At 36.6% G+C, this 19,052-nt stretch overlaps 1 protein-coding gene across 1 annotated transcript; it reads right to left on the reverse strand.

Annotated features, from left to right (window-relative positions):
• Nucleotides 1–18,255: 18,255 nt before the first annotated feature.
• LOC123924721 (pre-mRNA-splicing factor cwc-21-like) lies at nt 18,256–19,052 on the reverse strand. The gene is made up of 2 exons (XM_045977687.1): nt 18,992–19,052; nt 18,256–18,754 (listed from the first exon to the last, which is right to left on the reverse strand). Exon 2 carries the CDS (start codon nt 18,734–18,736, stop codon nt 18,401–18,403), a length of 336 nt encoding a protein of 111 aa, XP_045833643.1. The 5' UTR covers nt 18,737–18,754; nt 18,992–19,052; the 3' UTR covers nt 18,256–18,400.

Below are 19,052 nucleotides of genomic sequence, written 5' to 3' on the forward strand. Positions count from 1 at the left end.
GTAGAAGAAAAAGAAGAATATGTCTGAATCTGTGATCCGAGACAAGAAAACGAAGAGTAGTAATACCTGTTATCGATGTGGAAGAAGAATTATCGCGACTCAAAGAAATAGAGAAGCCACAATGTTGTTGATACTTTATTTATGATGATGATGATATTTGATTTGATATTTTATCATATACTTATGGCTTAATTAGTTAAATGGTCCCTTAGAGTGTGTTTGGATGAGGATTTTATCATATACTTAGGTTATTTTGTCGATTTTAGCATCCAAACGCACTGTAAGGGACCATTTAATGATGCTTAATCACTTTAATTCGATTCGCACCGTGTTATTCAATTAGTTTATCGCTTGCATAGATTACATTGAATAGGAATTGACATAAACTTTGAGCGCTTAGCAAAAAGTGTTGATTGAATTCAGTAAGGATATTATTCTGTCATTAGTAGCGCTTGTTTACTATTGCCTATGATTAGTTGAACGCATTTGACGCTTGTTTGAATGGAATTCGTATAAAATTGGTAACGCTTGTTTAATTCGGTTTTATAAATCAACCAGATCATAAGCATATAACGAATTTATTCTTTGTGAACCATATGATAGAATCAAGAACGAGTTACCTAAGCCAATGAATTGATCGTTTTAAATCAATTAAATTTCACATTTTTCTTTCGTTCTGTTAACAAACCAAACCCCCCCATAATTTACAGTTTTTGAATTGTTTCTAATATAGATAAGCCGATTGTGAGTCTTCGGAGACGACCAAGGTTAACTGCCTTGTATTACTTTTTATTTAAATTATTATTTGACCACGAAACGACCGTGATCACATACTATTCAACTTTAATTAATAATTATAATCATATATATAATCTCCTACAACAACAATAACACCAATAAAAATAATTTCTCCATAATCAAAAACAAAAAGCTATGCACAACAAAAACCAATTAACAATTAATACACTTCAAAAATTTTGGTAAAGCAATGACAGAACCAACAAATTCATCAATTGGAATCATATGTCATACTCATACACAAATATCTAAAATCCAAAAACTCACTTGTCCAAATTAGAATCATTTTCGTCAGCTGCAGCCTCCAAGCTATTGCGAGCCTCCTCGAGTTTCTCAGCGATCTCAGTGTAACGACCCGATTTTTAGTAAATCGATATTTTATATATTTGCATATATTTTGGGTTAGTGTTAAATATTTATTTACGCGACGTATAATTATTTATCGCGAACATAAGTTTGTGAGCGAAACCTTTGCCATGTTAGTGGGCTTGGGGCGTGTGATGGAGCTTAATGGGCCTAAGCCATTGGGCTTGGTTCATGACCAATAGAGAGTGGTATAAGTACCAAGTCAAAACCATGAATAGTCTCACAATTCATTTTCTTTGAGTTTTGAGTGAGCAAGAGCAAGAACAAGCTAAGCTAGGGTTTTGGCTAGAAGAACACGAGCAAGGAGAAGAGATTTAGAGGCCAAGAATCATCATTCAATCCAAGGTGAGAGTGGTTAAGCATAAGCTTGGGTGATCCAAGAGAGGGGAGGTGTCTAGCCTCCATTCCCAAACTCTCTCACCCAATTTCTTTGGGTTTTGGGTGAAGTTTCTTTATCATAAACATGTCTTTTCATCTTAGTATGCTTAATGAACATCTAGGAGGGAATATGTATATGTTTGATGATGGTTTTGCATGTTTATGCAACTTTGCTTATTTTGCAAGAAATTGACATGATTTTGATTGTTTGATGTATTTGGATGTTTGGAAGGGATGATTAATGTTCCTTGATACCATATATGCTTGAATTAGCTGTTTATAAGAATTTATAACATGTCTAGATGTATTTTTGATGGTTTTGGATGTTAAACCGCCTTAGAGGAACTCAAGAACAGATATTTTTCTGGTGTAGTTCGCTAAGCGACCAGGAGTTCGCTGTAGCGAACATGTTCGCTGAAGCTCGCCAATGCTCGCCATGAGCAGGTGACTTCCTGGTGAGGTTCGCCATGTCTCGCTAAGCCCTCGCTTAGCGAAGGCCTCTGCGACAGCAATTTTTGTTAATGTTTATAAGTGTATCTAGGCACTTGTAACATGGTTTTGTTTTGGTTTTGAATTATTATATGTTTAATAATTGTGTTGTGTGATGGCATTTATATAAAATGTCAAAGAAGTATATGTATTTTTGTATATCGGGTTGTCCGATAAAGAAGAATATCAGTTTGTCTGATAAAGAAGTTTAATGGATTATGTTATCCATGTAGTGAGCGGTAGCTTCGTGCTAAGTGATTATCATATGTTTGGTAAATGCATGGCATTCATAAATTCATGCATTATTTAGGGATATCAGACTTGTCTGATAAAGAAGGATATTGGACTTGTCCAATAAAGAAGAATATCAATGGAAAGTTCCTTGATAAAGAAGATGGTACCACATGCATTAGTCGTGTCTAGGTTGGCATGACATTGAATGTTTGGCATTAGTCGCATTTGAGTAAATGTGCAATTATGTGTTATGTGTTATGTGAGTTCTTTGTGTTGTCCGAAACGACGTGAAACTATCTGGTTGTGTATTTGTGAGTATGTGTTATCTGGTGTATTACTTATTGAGGTATGTGTGTGAGTTAGTATTACATGATAGGTTGAATATAGGTGCGTTTCTATATTCGTATGCATGTGATTATGTTTACTAACTCTCTACCTATTTGTTATGTGCTGGACCTTTGGGGGTTCAGGTATTCAGGTCGAGGTTTCGACGAGTTTTAGCTGTAGATCGTTTTGGTGTGGAGCACTTTTGGTGAGGAGCTAGTGTAGGCTACCTTTGTATAGTTTTGTTAAGTTTAGTTGGGTTGTGATGTATATTAGTGCTCTGGTATTTTGTAACATCGAGTCGGGGATCGTTTGTATTCCGTCGTATATCGATGCGAACATCTTAACTTATGTTTTATGTAGATGAATTATCTTTTGAACTATTTTGTTCATTGCTTTGAAAATCCTTTATTTCAATGTTTTCCGCTGCGACGTTTCGTGTCATGTGCACGATCGTTTTGAAAATGTTTTTCCGTAGCGCTCCGGCTACTTATCTTTAAAAAGTTTTTAAGATCACGTTTTTAAGGGTAGTTAGTTCGGGGTGTTACACTCAGCATCAGTATAACCCTGATCAATTAACTTGTCTTCAAGAATAACAAGTTTGAGCTGAATCTGACGCTTACGATCATGCTCAAGAATCTCTTTGTTAGCCTTTCTGGAAACACCAGCAGTACCCTGATCTCCTTCAAAGCCCTTCATATTCTCAGCAACCTTGGAAGTTCTCGGCTTGACGAAGAACTTGTTGCTCTGAATGTAGCCATTGGTACCAGACCCTCTTGGAGTTTGTAACCCTATTCCGTTATACATATTGTGACAAAGCAACAACTGCAATTGAAAACCCAAAAAATCATATAAGAAACCCTAATATCAACTTAAATTCACAGATCTTAAATAAATAAATATATATCTGATGCAATTAACAAATTGAACGGCAAAATGAAAAAAGATGAGAAACCCTAATTTAAACGACGGCAATTAACGGATAAAAAGCTGAGCGTAGAAGAAAAAGAAGAATATGTCTGAATCTGTGATCCGAGACAAGAAAACGAAGAGTAGTAATACCTGTTATCGATGTGGAAGAAGAATTATCGCGACTCAAAGAAATAGAGAAGCCACAATGTTGTTGATACTTTATTTATGATGATGATGATATTTGATTTCATATTTTATCATATACTTATGGCTTAATTAGTTAAATGGTCCCTTAGAGTGTGTTTGGATGACGATTTTATCATATACTTAGGTTATTTTGTCGATTTTAGCATCCAAACGCACTGTAAGAGACCATTTAATGATGGTTAATCACTTTAATTCGATTCGCACCGTGTTATTCAATTAGTTTATCGCTTGCATAGATTACATTGAATAGGAATTGACATAAACTTTGAGCGCTTAGCAAAAAGTGTAACGACCCAAATTTATTATTCACTATTTAAGTGTTTAATTATTTGGTGATGTGGTTTTTAAGTAAGATAATAACTTTATGTTATTTATCGAGAGTTTTAGTTAACGCGCGAGTTAGTGAGAGTTAACGTGTTATTGGGCCAAGCCAATTGGGCTTGAGGCCCAATGGGCCTTGTGTGTGGGTGTGGCGCCATATGGCCATGAGAGGGAGAAGAGAAATTCATTTCTCTTTTGTTCTTGTGTTCTTGAGTGAAGAGAGGAGAGAGCTTGAGGAGCTAGGGCAAGAGAAAGGGAGAGATTCAAGAGCAAATCTTCGAGTTTTCTTCGAATCCAGGTAAGAGAGTAGATTTCATATTCGTGGGTGACTCGAGGAAGGGGAGAATGTCGATTTCTCCTCACCCGAACTTCCTCCACCCCATTTTCGTTTTAGCTTAGAACGGATTTTCTTGATGGAAATCGTTCCTAAGGTTCTTAATATGCTTAACATGCTTTTAACATGATTAATGAACGAAAACTATGGTTAAAAACGAGATTTATAAAGGATTAAACTCAAGAACATTGTGTTCTTGAGTGTTTTGAGTAAAAGTGTTCAATCTTTACTTTTTCGATGTTTATGATGTAGATCGGTGAAATGAACTGTCCTTTTGTGTTTAGATATGCTTGTTATACATGAATATAAACTTATTTGGGGTTTATAACATGAAAAATGGGATTTTTGGGTGATTTGGTGTAGAAATCGCAAGTTTTGAACTGTCCTGACAGGAGGCATTCGCTACGCCTTCGCTCAGCGAACGTGTTCGCCACCTGTTCGCTACCTGTTCGCTAATTGGATTTAGGCTCTGTGTCTGTTCGCTACCTGTTCGCTACAGCGAACGTGTTCGCTACCTGTTCGCTACGTGTTCGCTACGTGTTCGCTACGTGTTCGCTACCTGTTCGCTACAGCGAACAGCTCTGTGACAGCAACTTTTTGATAGTTGTTTTAAGTGTAATTAGGCACTTGTAACATGGATTTGAGGTATCCTAACATGCAATTAGGTGTTTATAACCATGATTAATTGTATTGTGATGATAGTTGTTGATTATATGTGTGGAATATAATTGTTGTTGATTGTGTTGATGATGTTTGTTAAAATGTCAAAGAAGTATATTAAGGTGTTAATCAACTTAATAAAGAAGGATATTAGAGTATGTTATTCTAATAAAGAAGTATATCGAATTATGTTATTCGATAAAGACGGATATTAAGGTATTGATTATCTTAATAAAGACGAACGTTGGATAGTGTTCCACGTTATTGTTGATGGGCTATATGCCATAATTGTTGATGAATATATTCATGAGTTTTGAGTGCATGCATCATGAATATTTAGGGATATTGGCTTGTCCAATAAAGAAGGATATCGAACTATATTTGTTTGATAAAGAAGGATATCGGAGGTGAGATACTCTGATAAAGACGATGGTACCACATGCATTAGAGGTGTCTAGAGGACATAGCATGAATGTGAAGCATTAGATTGCATTAGGGATTATGTGTGCATTTTATAATAAATGATGTTTGACACATACTTGGTAAATGTTGATTGTTAATCCGTATGTGAGGAGCAGAGTCCGTCATGACTATAAAATGAACAACGCAGGGTCCGTCATGACCATAATCTGAACCGTGTATTGTGGTGTTAGATTACATTAGGAACTTTATGTGTATTCCTATTTGTAATTGAGTTATGTGTATTTGTTGATGTTTTGGTATTGTCCGAGACGACGTGAAACTATATGTTTGGTGTATTTTGTGAATGATTGATTATGCGATAAATGAAGTATATGCATGATATATGAATATGCATGAATGATGGTGATGTATATGTATAATGTATGATTATGCATGTTTTTATGAAGAAGTGTTTAAGTACCATTTACTTACACTTATATTTTGAGTATGTTGTCTAACTCTCTTTTATGTGTTATGTGCTGGACCGTTGGGGGTCCAGATTTACAGGTTTTGTGGTATTCGATGTCGAGTCGTCGGTGAAGCTCTGCTCTGATTGTGACACGGGAAAGGGTTGTATTTAGACTATAGGGTCTTTATGACTTTCGATATTTATTTGTAAAATTATACATTTTGAGAAATGATTATTTTGTATAAACACTGTTTTTACTAATTAATTACATTAGTATTATTTTGATAGAGGAGTGTAATACTCGAACCTATATTCAATAAATTAAATGTGATTTTCCGTTGCGTATTTTGAAAAAGATTTTACTAAAGGTAGAAATAAATAAATAATGGGTTTGGGTGTTACAATTGGTATCAGAGCCCCGTTGTCTTCGGACTGTGTGGGTTATGTGTCGATCAGAGCAGGTCTGTGCAGTCAGACCAATTGAGTGTAGTGTGTCAGTCGTGTTTGTCTAACATTTTTGTTGTGTTTGTTTTGTGAAATCACTTATGTTGTTCGTTTAGGAACTATGAGTGATGTGAATTGGATTAGATGATCCATTCTTTTGTTGAGTAATTGTATGAGTGCTATGCTTCTATGTTTATAATAGTTGTATATGCTTAGTGTTTAACCTTTGTGTAGTTTAAACTTGGTTGATTGATGCTTATTTGCTAATTGTTGATGATCCGGCATGATGTAAAACTGCATGTGACGATCCGGCATGATATAAAACTGCATGTGGTAATGATTTGAAATAATTTTAAAAGAAAAACTAATGTTATTTCTTGATGATGAAGATTTTGGTGAAAATAAAGAGTTATTTTCTTTTGAATAAGTGAAAATTAAATTTTCAAGATAGTGAGAAGATTAGGATATTAATGTGTCCTTGTATGTGTTTGTTATATGTTTGTTTATAACATGTGCTAGATGATTACTAGGCGTTTGAATTGCTAGGCGTTTTATGAGTAAAAACATGAAGATCTCATAATTCTATGTTGTGGTTGTTGATGCATGATTCTAATTGTGCTTTCAAGTCTATAATGATGTTATATGCTTGATGTTTTGGATTTTGTGGATTAGTGAGTCGAGAAAACGAGAGTTTAGTGAGCGTAAGTTCAAAACCGTAGCAGAGCACCCAGATTTTTGGATGTGCTCGCTAGGCGAAGAATGAACCTCGCTGAGTCTCGCTAAGTCTTGCTAAATCCTGTGAATGTTTTTGACTTGTCTCGCCGGGAGCTCGCTAGCTTTTGCTAAGTGAGGGAGCCAGACAAGAAATTTATTTTGTTGACGTCTTGTTCTGAGTTGATTGAATGTGAGTATGAATTATTGCTATGCAATGTTCATTTTTCTTGTGTTGTTTTGATTTCCTAACTTTGAGAAGTGAGGGAAGTATAGGTTACTTGAATGCTTGCATGAAGTTGTGTTAGTGTTTAGGTATCGTGGGTTAGATTTTGTCCCTTGTATGCGACATGCGTGTAAACGATGTCGATACTAGTTTCTTCTCTTGGGAAGAACATGTTTAGAGGCGATAGAACCGTTAGGTGTGAGCACCAGAAGTTCTAGTGGAAGAGTGTAGGTGGGTTTGAGATAAGTGGGGGAGAAGGTTATATCCCTCCGAGATGTTTCGAACGTGAGAAAATGAGATGAGTAGAGATGTTCTTGAAGCGGAATATTCAGGAATTGGCGACGTTGTTCGAAGTGGAATGAATGGGCGCAACAAGTTGTGAGAAACTACTAGAAGAGAAGTTGTCAGACCAAGTGTTTCGCCGTGGGGCGTTAGTGAGATTGGTTAAGTGAGATGAAGGGTATTCGGAATGATTGGAGATCGTGTGTTGCACTAAAAGTATGGAGGCGTGTTTTGTGGACCAAAGTTGAAGTATCTGTTTGATCGAAATGAGTCGAATATGAAGGAGAGGGAGTGATTAAGATTCTTGAGGAGGTGATGATTTTGAAGTAAGTTGTCATCCAAGTGGATCGGATGTTGTACCGGATTCTTGAGTAAGAAGCTTTATGTGAGTCGTGCATATGGTAGTAGGTTGAATTGGTTGGACAATTTGGAATTCTAAGTCTAGTGTGTGAAGTAATTTTCATAAGAGATGTGAAGATTAGTGAACCGTTGGTGTTAATTAATCGATGAAGGGAAGTAGGCTTTAAAGTAGACGAGAATGGAATTGAGAAATATCATAATAGGATTGGTATGTTTGTTGAATCGTTGGAAGTAAGGATTGTATGAGTAGTCGAATTTATTCGAAGATGGAAGTAGGATAACGATTCAAAAGATTTTGTGAGAGGCTTGCCGAAGAAAGGGTAATTGGATTTGGATAATGACAGGGCAATTTGTGTCGAAGTTGAATGAGATCCTAGAAGTGGAGATGAAGCTAAAAGAGAGGTATCATTTTTGAATGATGAAGAATAAGAAAGTTAGCCGTTAAAGAACGTGCAGAGAATGAGTAGTATGAGGTCATGTTGGAAGTGACTTGTGTTAGGTGAGAATTTGCGAAAAGTATTATCGCACATGCGAGTAGATGTTGTGTTTGAGCACATATAGTAAGGGGTTGAAGGCGATGCCTAAAGTAAGTATCGGAGAGCATTTGGTAGTGCCCACCAGATAAGAGTGAGTAAGTATTTGCTAAGGAAATTGGATTCATGGAATGGAAGAGTCGGTAAAGACTAGTTTTGTTAGATGCATCGTGGATGTTGATGTGGTATGGTCACAATCGGTGACAATGACGTAAAGGATTTTAAATTGTTTCATCATGGATGATGGAACGGTAGTGATTTGGTGAATAAACTTAAGATGTATTTTGGACGAGAATTTTTAGAAATTTTCTAGGAATGTCATATTGGGAGTAGACAAGGAGTCATTAGTAAGAAGTACTAAGGCAAAAGTTGATTAGAATTCAATGGATAGAATTAGATCGTATGGCGAATATTTGGAGCTTTGTAGATTAAATTCAAGAGTTTGATTTTGGTATCGAATGTACTAAGGAGGAGTTTAAAGATAGCTGTCCATAGAGAGATGATGATTGGTAGAGGTCGGAGGTGAATAAGAAACCGATGGGTGAATAAACGAAGAAGAGTATACTTGTTGCAATGCAAGATGATGGGGAACATGGATAGATGGATTATGGGCGAATTGAAGATGTCGTTTGGAATTAACGAGATAGAGGTTATGATTGTTTGGAGAACCAATTTTAGGCGGTAGCCTAATTTTGAAGTAGCAAATTGCTAAGGGATTAAGGAGAAGTGGTATTGGAAAATGTTTGCGTTAAGGAATGCAAATATTGGTTGAGAGATTACTTGGGAACAGAGTAGTCGTATTGGATTCGACTCAATGTGAGGAAAGGAATTTGACGGTTAAGAGACGGTAGTTTTTAGCATGTGTCAATGAAGTTTGAGAATGTTGGTCATCAAGTGATTGTTGGAATTGAAATATCGAGTGATAAGTTGGAATAAGATTCAAATATGAATAAGTGATGTAACATAGTTAAGTGATTCATGAGGGAATCAAAGATTTATGAGAATTATGGAGTTGTGGAAGTATTCCACAGAAGTACCTTTCGGAGAATTCGATTGTTTGTACCTGTTTTGGGGTAGAGTTGTGAGTACCGTAGAATGTGAGTCTGTGGATGTTTCGTGCGAAGTTGACGTTTTAGCGGTTTGATAAGAATGGTTTATGCCGATATCATGATTGTTGACTATCTATCGACAAATTGAGGAACTGGCCGTCCTTGATCTCTTGTTGATAAATGGACAAAAATTGTGTTGGATGGGATAAACTAATTTTGTCAAACTTGGTAATGTGTAGCGTTTGAGCGTTTTGTTGGAGGGTCGGATACAGGAGTTATCCGGAGTTGCTTTAGTTGCGTAATTTTCGAGGGCGAAAATCTTTTAAGTGGGGGAGAGTTGTAACGACCCAAATTTATTATTCACTATTTAAGTGTTTAATTATTTGGTGATGTGGTTTTTAAGTAAGATAATAACTTTATGTTATTTATCGAGAGTTTTAGTTAACGCGCGAGTTAGTGAGAGTTAACGTGTTATTGGGCCAAGCCAATTGGGCTTGAGGCCCAATGGGCCTTGTGTGTGGGTGTGGCGCCATATGGCCATGAGAGGGAGAAGAGAAATTCATTTCTCTTTTGTTCTTGTGTTCTTGAGTGAAGAGAGGAGAGAGCTTGAGGAGCTAGGGCAAGAGAAAGGGAGAGATTCAAGAGCAAATCTTCGAGTTTTCTTCGAATCCAGGTAAGAGAGTAGATTTCATATTCGTGGGTGACTCGAGGAAGGGGAGAATGTCGATTTCTCCTCACCCGAACTTCCTCCACCCCATTTTCGTTTTAGCTTAGAACGGATTTTCTTGATGGAAATCGTTCCTAAGGTTCTTAATATGCTTAACATGCTTTTAACATGATTAATGAACGAAAACTATGGTTAAAAACGAGATTTATAAAGGATTAAACTCAAGAACATTGTGTTCTTGAGTGTTTTGAGTAAAAGTGTTCAATCTTTACTTTTTCGATGTTTATGATGTAGATCGGTGAAATGAACTGTCCTTTTGTGTTTAGATATGCTTGTTATACATGAATATAAACTTATTTGGGGTTTATAACATGAAAAATGGGATTTTTGGGTGATTTGGTGTAGAAATCGCAAGTTTTGAACTGTCCTGACAGGAGGCATTCGCTACGCCTTCGCTCAGCGAACGTGTTCGCCACCTGTTCGCTACCTGTTCGCTAATTGGATTTAGGCTCTGTGTCTGTTCGCTACCTGTTCGCTACAGCGAACGTGTTCGCTACCTGTTCGCTACGTGTTCGCTACGTGTTCGCTACGTGTTCGCTACCTGTTCGCTACAGCGAACAGCTCTGTGACAGCAACTTTTTGATAGTTGTTTTAAGTGTAATTAGGCACTTGTAACATGGATTTGAGGTATCCTAACATGCAATTAGGTGTTTATAACCATGATTAATTGTATTGTGATGATAGTTGTTGATTATATGTGTGGAATATAATTGTTGTTGATTGTGTTGATGATGTTTGTTAAAATGTCAAAGAAGTATATTAAGGTGTTAATCAACTTAATAAAGAAGGATATTAGAGTATGTTATTCTAATAAAGAAGTATATCGAATTATGTTATTCGATAAAGACGGATATTAAGGTATTGATTATCTTAATAAAGACGAACGTTGGATAGTGTTCCACGTTATTGTTGATGGGCTATATGCTGTAACACCCTCAGCTAACTACCCTTAAAAACGTGATCTTAAAAACTTTTTAAAGATAAGTAGCCGGAGCGCTACGGAAAAACATTTTATAAAACGATCGTGCACATGACACGAAACGTCGCAGCGGAAAACATAACATAAAGGATTTTCAAAGCAATGAACAAAATAGTTCAAAAGATAAATCATTAACATAAAACATAAGTTAAGACGTTCGCATCGATATACGACGGAATACAAACGATCCCCGACTCGATGTTACAACATACCAGAGCACTAATATACATCACAACCAAACTAACTTAACAAAACTATACAAAGGTAGCCTACACTAGCTCCTCACCAAAAGTGCTCCACACCAAAACGATCTACAGCTAAAGCTCGATCGAAACCTCGACCTGAATACCTGAACCCCCAAAGGTCCAGCACATAACAAATAGGTAGAGAGTTAGTAAACATAATCACATACATACGAATATAGAAACGCACCTATATTCAACCTATCACGTATTACTAACTCACACACATGCCTCAATAAGCAATACACCAGATAACACATACTCACAAATACACAACCAGATAGTTTCACGTCGTCTCGGACAACACAAAGAACTCACATAACACATAACACATAATTGCACATTTACTCAAATGCGACTAATGTCAAACATTCAATGTCATGCCAACCTAGACACGACTAATGCATGTGGTACCATCTTCTTTATCAAGGAACTTACCATTGATATTCTTCTTTATTGGACAAGTCCAATATCCTTCTTTATCAGACAAGTCTGATATCCCTAAATAATGCATGAATTTATGAATGCCATGCATTTACCAAACATATGATAATCACTTAGCACGAAGCTACTGCTCACTACATGGATAACATAATCCATTAAACTTCTTTATCAGACAAACTGATATTCTTCTTTATCGGACAACCCGATATACAAAATACATATACTTCTTTGACATTTTATATAAATGCCATTACACAACACAATTATTAAACATATAATAATTCCAAACCAAAACGAAACCAAATACATGGATACACACACTTTACAAACATCAGCAAAAATTGCTGTCACAGAGGCCTTCGCTAAGCGAGGGCTTAGCGAGACTTGGCGAACCTCACCAGGGAGTCACCTGCTCATGGCGAGCTTTGGCGAGCTTCAGCGAACCTGTTCGCTACAGCGAACTCCTGGTCGCTTAGCGAACCACACCAGAACAGAATATCTGTTCTTGAGTTATCTAAGGCGGTTTAACCTCAAATCAACTCAAAAATTCATCCAAACATGTTATAAATGCATAACAAGTGATCAATCATGTATATACCATACATATATACATGAATCAACAATCAAAAACACCAAAACACATCACACATACAAAATCATGTCAATTTCTTGCAAAATAAGCAAAGTTGCATAAACATGCAAAACCATCATCAAACATATACATATTCCCTCCTAGATGTTCATTAAGCATACTAAGATGAAAAGACATGTTTATGATAAAGAAACTTCACCCAAACCCCAAAGAAATTGGATGAGAGAGTTCAGGAATGGAGGCTAGACACCTCCCCTCTCTTGGATCACCCAAGCTTATGCTTAACCACTCTCACCTTAGATTGAAAGATGATTCTCGGCTTCTAAACTCTTCTCCTTGCTCGAGTTCTTCTCCTTGCTCTCCTAGCCAAAACCCTAGCTTAGCTTTCTCTCTTGCTAACTTCTAACTTCTCATGAAAAGTGAATTGTGATACTATTCCTTAGTTTGACTTGCTACTTATACCACTTCCTATAGGTCATGAACCAAGCCCAATGGCTTAGGCCCATTAAGCTCTCACACGCCCCAAGCCCACTAACATGGCAAAGGTTTCGCTCACAAACTTATGTTCGCGATAAATAATAATAGGTCGCGTAAATAAATATTTAACCTAACCCAAAATATATGCAAATATATAAAATATCGATTTACTAAAAATCGGGTCGTTACAACTCTACCCCCCTTAAAAGAATTTCGCCCTCGAAATTACCTAAGAGATAAAAACAGAGAACGAACCCTCAACGCGGCATCTTCGGTTTCTTGCATACCGGACTCTTGTGACCTTCCTCGCCACAATTGAAACAAAACACTTTCACCCGACAAGCATCGGCCTTGTGCCCAAACTGTCCACAATTGAAACACTTGTCGCTTTTCCTCGGGCAATCATATGACATATGACCCCGCTCTCCACATTTGTAACAACTTCCACTTCCTTGCTTCTTCTTTCCACTTCCATTGCCCTTGTTCTCATATGGCTTACCACGATCCAAACCTTTTCCTTTCCTATCATTCAGAACCTTATAGTAGTTGGTCTTGGCTTTGCTATCTTCATCACAAATCCTTGCCTTGGTCATAAGGGTCGGAAAATCCCTGATTTCAGAAAATCCAATCAAAAGCTTGATATCCGGACGAAGTCCACTCTCGAACTTGACACACTTATCCTCTTCGGCTTCCACCGTGTTGTAGTGTGGACTAAACACACACAAAGCTTCAAACTTAGCCGAATACTCGGCGACCGATAAATTTCCTTGCTTGAGCTCCATGAACTCGATCACTTTCTTATTCTTCACATCAGCCGGAAAGTACTTCCTTAAAAATTCCCTTTTGAAAGTTTCCCAAATGATGGCAACACCGTCCACTCCTATCCTGAGTCTCACATTCCTCCACCAAACGATTGCCTCCTCTCTAAGGGCATAAGTTCCCAAAGTAGTCTTGTTCCCCTCAGAACAACACATTGCTTCAAAGATGATCTCAACCTCATCTAACCACTTGATAGCTCCCTCTGGGTTATAGCCTCCGGTAAACAGAGTTGGTTTATGCGACATAAACCTTTCCAATCTTTTCTCACTATCCCTTCCCGGGTCATTATCCCTTACCACCAATGTAGTCAAAGCAGTCAAAGCTTGTGCAATCTGAGCGTTGGTCCTAGCAGCAGCCATGATTCCTGAACGAATCACAACTCGACGTTAGAATGTATTAACAGTGTACCCAACACATGCTTCATACAAGAGAAAGAAAATCCTAATGGCTCACATGAACCAACCTGCTCTGATACCAACTATTGTAACACCCTCAGCTAACTACCCTTAAAAACGTGATCTTAAAAACTTTTTAAAGATAAGTAGCCGGAGCGCTACGGAAAAACATTTTATAAAACGATCGTGCACATGACACGAAACGTCGCAGCGGAAAACATAACATAAAGGATTTTCAAAGCAATGAACAAAATAGTTCAAAAGATAAATCATTAACATAAAACATAAGTTAAGACGTTCGCATCGATATACGACGGAATACAAACGATCCCCGACTCGATGTTACAACATACCAGAGCACTAATATACATCACAACCAAACTAACTTAACAAAACTATACAAAGGTAGCCTACACTAGCTCCTCACCAAAAGTGCTCCACACCAAAACGATCTACAGCTAAAGCTCGATCGAAACCTCGACCTGAATACCTGAACCCCCAAAGGTCCAGCACATAACAAATAGGTAGAGAGTTAGTAAACATAATCACATACATACGAATATAGAAACGCACCTATATTCAACCTATCACGTATTACTAACTCACACACATGCCTCAATAAGCAATACACCAGATAACACATACTCACAAATACACAACCAGATAGTTTCACGTCGTCTCGGACAACACAAAGAACTCACATAACACATAACACATAATTGCACATTTACTCAAATGCGACTAATGTCAAACATTCAATGTCATGCCAACCTAGACACGACTAATGCATGTGGTACCATCTTCTTTATCAAGGAACTTACCATTGATATTCTTCTTTATTGGACAAGTCCAATATCCTTCTTTATCAGACAAGTCTGATATCCCTAAATAATGCATGAATTTATGAATGCCATGCATTTACCAAACATATGATAATCACTTAGCACGAAGCTACTGCTCACTACATGGATAACATAATCCATTAAACTTCTTTATCAGACAAACTGATATTCTTCTTTATCGGACAACCCGATATACAAAATACATATACTTCTTTGACATTTTATATAAATGCCATTACACAACACAATTATTAAACATATAATAATTCCAAACCAAAACGAAACCAAATACATGGATACACACACTTTACAAACATCAGCAAAAATTGCTGTCACAGAGGCCTTCGCTAAGCGAGGGCTTAGCGAGACTTGGCGAACCTCACCAGGGAGTCACCTGCTCATGGCGAGCTTTGGCGAGCTTCAGCGAACCTGTTCGCTACAGCGAACTCCTGGTCGCTTAGCGAACCACACCAGAACAGAATATCTGTTCTTGAGTTATCTAAGGCGGTTTAACCTCAAATCAACTCAAAAATTCATCCAAACATGTTATAAATGCATAACAAGTGATCAATCATGTATATACCATACATATATACATGAATCAACAATCAAAAACACCAAAACACATCACACATACAAAATCATGTCAATTTCTTGCAAAATAAGCAAAGTTGCATAAACATGCAAAACCATCATCAAACATATACATATTCCCTCCTAGATGTTCATTAAGCATACTAAGATGAAAAGACATGTTTATGATAAAGAAACTTCACCCAAACCCCAAAGAAATTGGATGAGAGAGTTCAGGAATGGAGGCTAGACACCTCCCCTCTCTTGGATCACCCAAGCTTATGCTTAACCACTCTCACCTTAGATTGAAAGATGATTCTCGGCTTCTAAACTCTTCTCCTTGCTCGAGTTCTTCTCCTTGCTCTCCTAGCCAAAACCCTAGCTTAGCTTTCTCTCTTGCTAACTTCTAACTTCTCATGAAAAGTGAATTGTGATACTATTCCTTAGTTTGACTTGCTACTTATACCACTTCCTATAGGTCATGAACCAAGCCCAATGGCTTAGGCCCATTAAGCTCTCACACGCCCCAAGCCCACTAACATGGCAAAGGTTTCGCTCACAAACTTATGTTCGCGATAAATAATAATAGGTCGCGTAAATAAATATTTAACCTAACCCAAAATATATGCAAATATATAAAATATCGATTTACTAAAAATCGGGTCGTTACATATGCCATAATTGTTGATGAATATATTCATGAGTTTTGAGTGCATGCATCATGAATATTTAGGGATATTGGCTTGTCCAATAAAGAAGGATATCGAACTATATTTGTTTGATAAAGAAGGATATCGGAGGTGAGATACTCTGATAAAGACGATGGTACCACATGCATTAGAGGTGTCTAGAGGACATAGCATGAATGTGAAGCATTAGATTGCATTAGGGATTATGTGTGCATTTTATAATAAATGATGTTTGACACATACTTGGTAAATGTTGATTGTTAATCCGTATGTGAGGAGCAGAGTCCGTCATGACTATAAAATGAACAACGCAGGGTCCGTCATGACCATAATCTGAACCGTGTATTGTGGTGTTAGATTACATTAGGAACTTTATGTGTATTCCTATTTGTAATTGAGTTATGTGTATTTGTTGATGTTTTGGTATTGTCCGAGACGACGTGAAACTATATGTTTGGTGTATTTTGTGAATGATTGATTATGCGATAAATGAAGTATATGCATGATATATGAATATGCATGAATGATGGTGATGTATATGTATAATGTATGATTATGCATGTTTTTATGAAGAAGTGTTTAAGTACCATTTACTTACACTTATATTTTGAGTATGTTGTCTAACTCTCTTTTATGTGTTATGTGCTGGACCGTTGGGGGTCCAGATTTACAGGTTTTGTGGTATTCGATGTCGAGTCGTCGGTGAAGCTCTGCTCTGATTGTGACACGGGAAAGGGTTGTATTTAGACTATAGGGTCTTTATGACTTTCGATATTTATTTGTAAAATTATACATTTTGAGAAATGATTATTTTGTATAAACACTGTTTTTACTAATTAATTACATTAGTATTATTTTGATAGAGGAGTGTAATACTCGAACCTATATTCAATAAATTAAATGTGATTTTCCGTTGCGTATTTTGAAAAAGATTTTACTAAAGGTAGAAATAAATAAATAATGGGTTTGGGTGTTACAAAAAGTGTTGATTGAATTCAGTAAGTATATTATTCTGTCATTAGTAGCGCTTGTTTACTATTGCCTATGATAAAAATCTGAGCGTAGAAGAAAAAGAAGAATATGTCTGAATCTGTGATCCGAGACAAGAAAACGAAGAGTAGTAATACCTGTTATCGATGTGGAAGAAGAATTATCGCGACTCAAAGAAATAGAGAAGCCACAATGTTGTTGATACTTTATTTATGATGATGATGATATTTGATTTGATATTTTATCATATACTTATGGCTTAATTAGTTAAATGGTCCCTTAGAGTGTGTTTGGATGAGGATTTTATCATATACTTAGGTTATTTTGTCGATTTTAGCATCCAAACGCACTGTAAGGGACCATTTAATGATGGTTAATCACTTTAATTCGATTCGCACCGTGTTATTCAATTAGTTTATCGCTTGCATAGATTACATTGAATAGGAATTGACATAAACTTTGAGCGCTTAGCAAAAAGTGTTGATTGAATTCAGTAAGGATATTATTCTGTCATTAGTAGCGCTTGTTTACTATTGCCTATGATTAGTTGAACGCATTTGACGCTTGTTTGAATGGAATTCGTATAAAATTGGTAACGCTTGTTTAATTCGGTTTTATAAATCAACCAGAACATAAGCATATAACGAATTTATTCTTTGTGAACCATATGATAGAATCAAGAACGAGTTACCTAAGCCAATGAATTGATCGTTTTAAATCAATTAAATTTCACATTTTTCTTACGTTCTGTTAACAAACCAAACCCCCCCATAATTTACAGTTTTTGAATTGTTTCTAATATAGATAAGCCGATTGTGAGTCTTCGGAGACGACCAAGGTTAACTGCCTTGTATTACTTTTTATTTAAATTATTATTTGACCATGAAACGACCGTGATCACATACTATTCAACTTTAATTAATAATTATAATCATATATATAATCTCCTACAACAACAATAACACCAATAAAAATAATTTCTCCATAATCAAAAACAAAAAGCTATGCACAACAAAAACCAACTAACAATTAATACACTTCAAAAATTTTGGTAAAGCAATGACAGAACCAACAAATTCATCAATTGGAATCATATGTCATACTCATACACAAATATCTAAAATCCAAAAACTCACTTGTCCAAATTAGAATCATTTTCGTCAGCTGCAGCCTCTAAGCTATTGCGAGCCTCCTCGAGTTTCTCAGCGATCTCAGCATCAGTATAACCCTGATCAATTAACTTGTCTTCAAGAATAACAAGTTTGAGCTGAATCTGACGCTTACGATCATGCTCAAGAATCTCTTTGTTAGCCTTTCTGGAAATACCAGCAGTACCCTGATCTCCTTCAAATCCCTTCATATTCTCAGCAACCTTGGAAGTTCTCGGCTTGACGAAGAACTTGTTGCTCTGAATGTAGCCATTGGTACCAGACCCTCTTGGAGTTTGTAACCCTATTCCGTTATACATATTGTGACAAAGCAACAACTGCAATTGAAAACCCAAAAAATCATATAAGAAACCCTAATATCAACTTAAATTCACAGATCTTAAATAAATAAATATATATCTGATGCAATTAACAAATTGAACGGCAAAATGAAAAAAGATGAGAAACCCTAATTTAAACGACGGCAATTAACGCATAAAAAGCTGAGCGTAGAGGAAAAAGAAGAATATGTCTGAATCTGTGATCCGAGACAAGAAAACGAAGAGTAGTAATACCTGTTATCGATGTGGAAGAAGAATTATCGCGACTCAAAGAAATAGAGAAGCCACAATGTTG

Source organism: Trifolium pratense, linkage group LG4, assembly GCF_020283565.1.
Source record: "Trifolium pratense cultivar HEN17-A07 linkage group LG4, ARS_RC_1.1, whole genome shotgun sequence".
NCBI lineage: Eukaryota > Viridiplantae > Streptophyta > Magnoliopsida > Fabales > Fabaceae > Trifolium > Trifolium pratense.

Bases quoted from the DNA above. Each gene is read 5' to 3' on its own strand.
- LOC123924721 (XM_045977687.1), bottom strand. From the start codon at position 18,736: ATGTATAACGGAATAGGGTTACAAACTCCAAGAGGGTCTGGTACCAAT.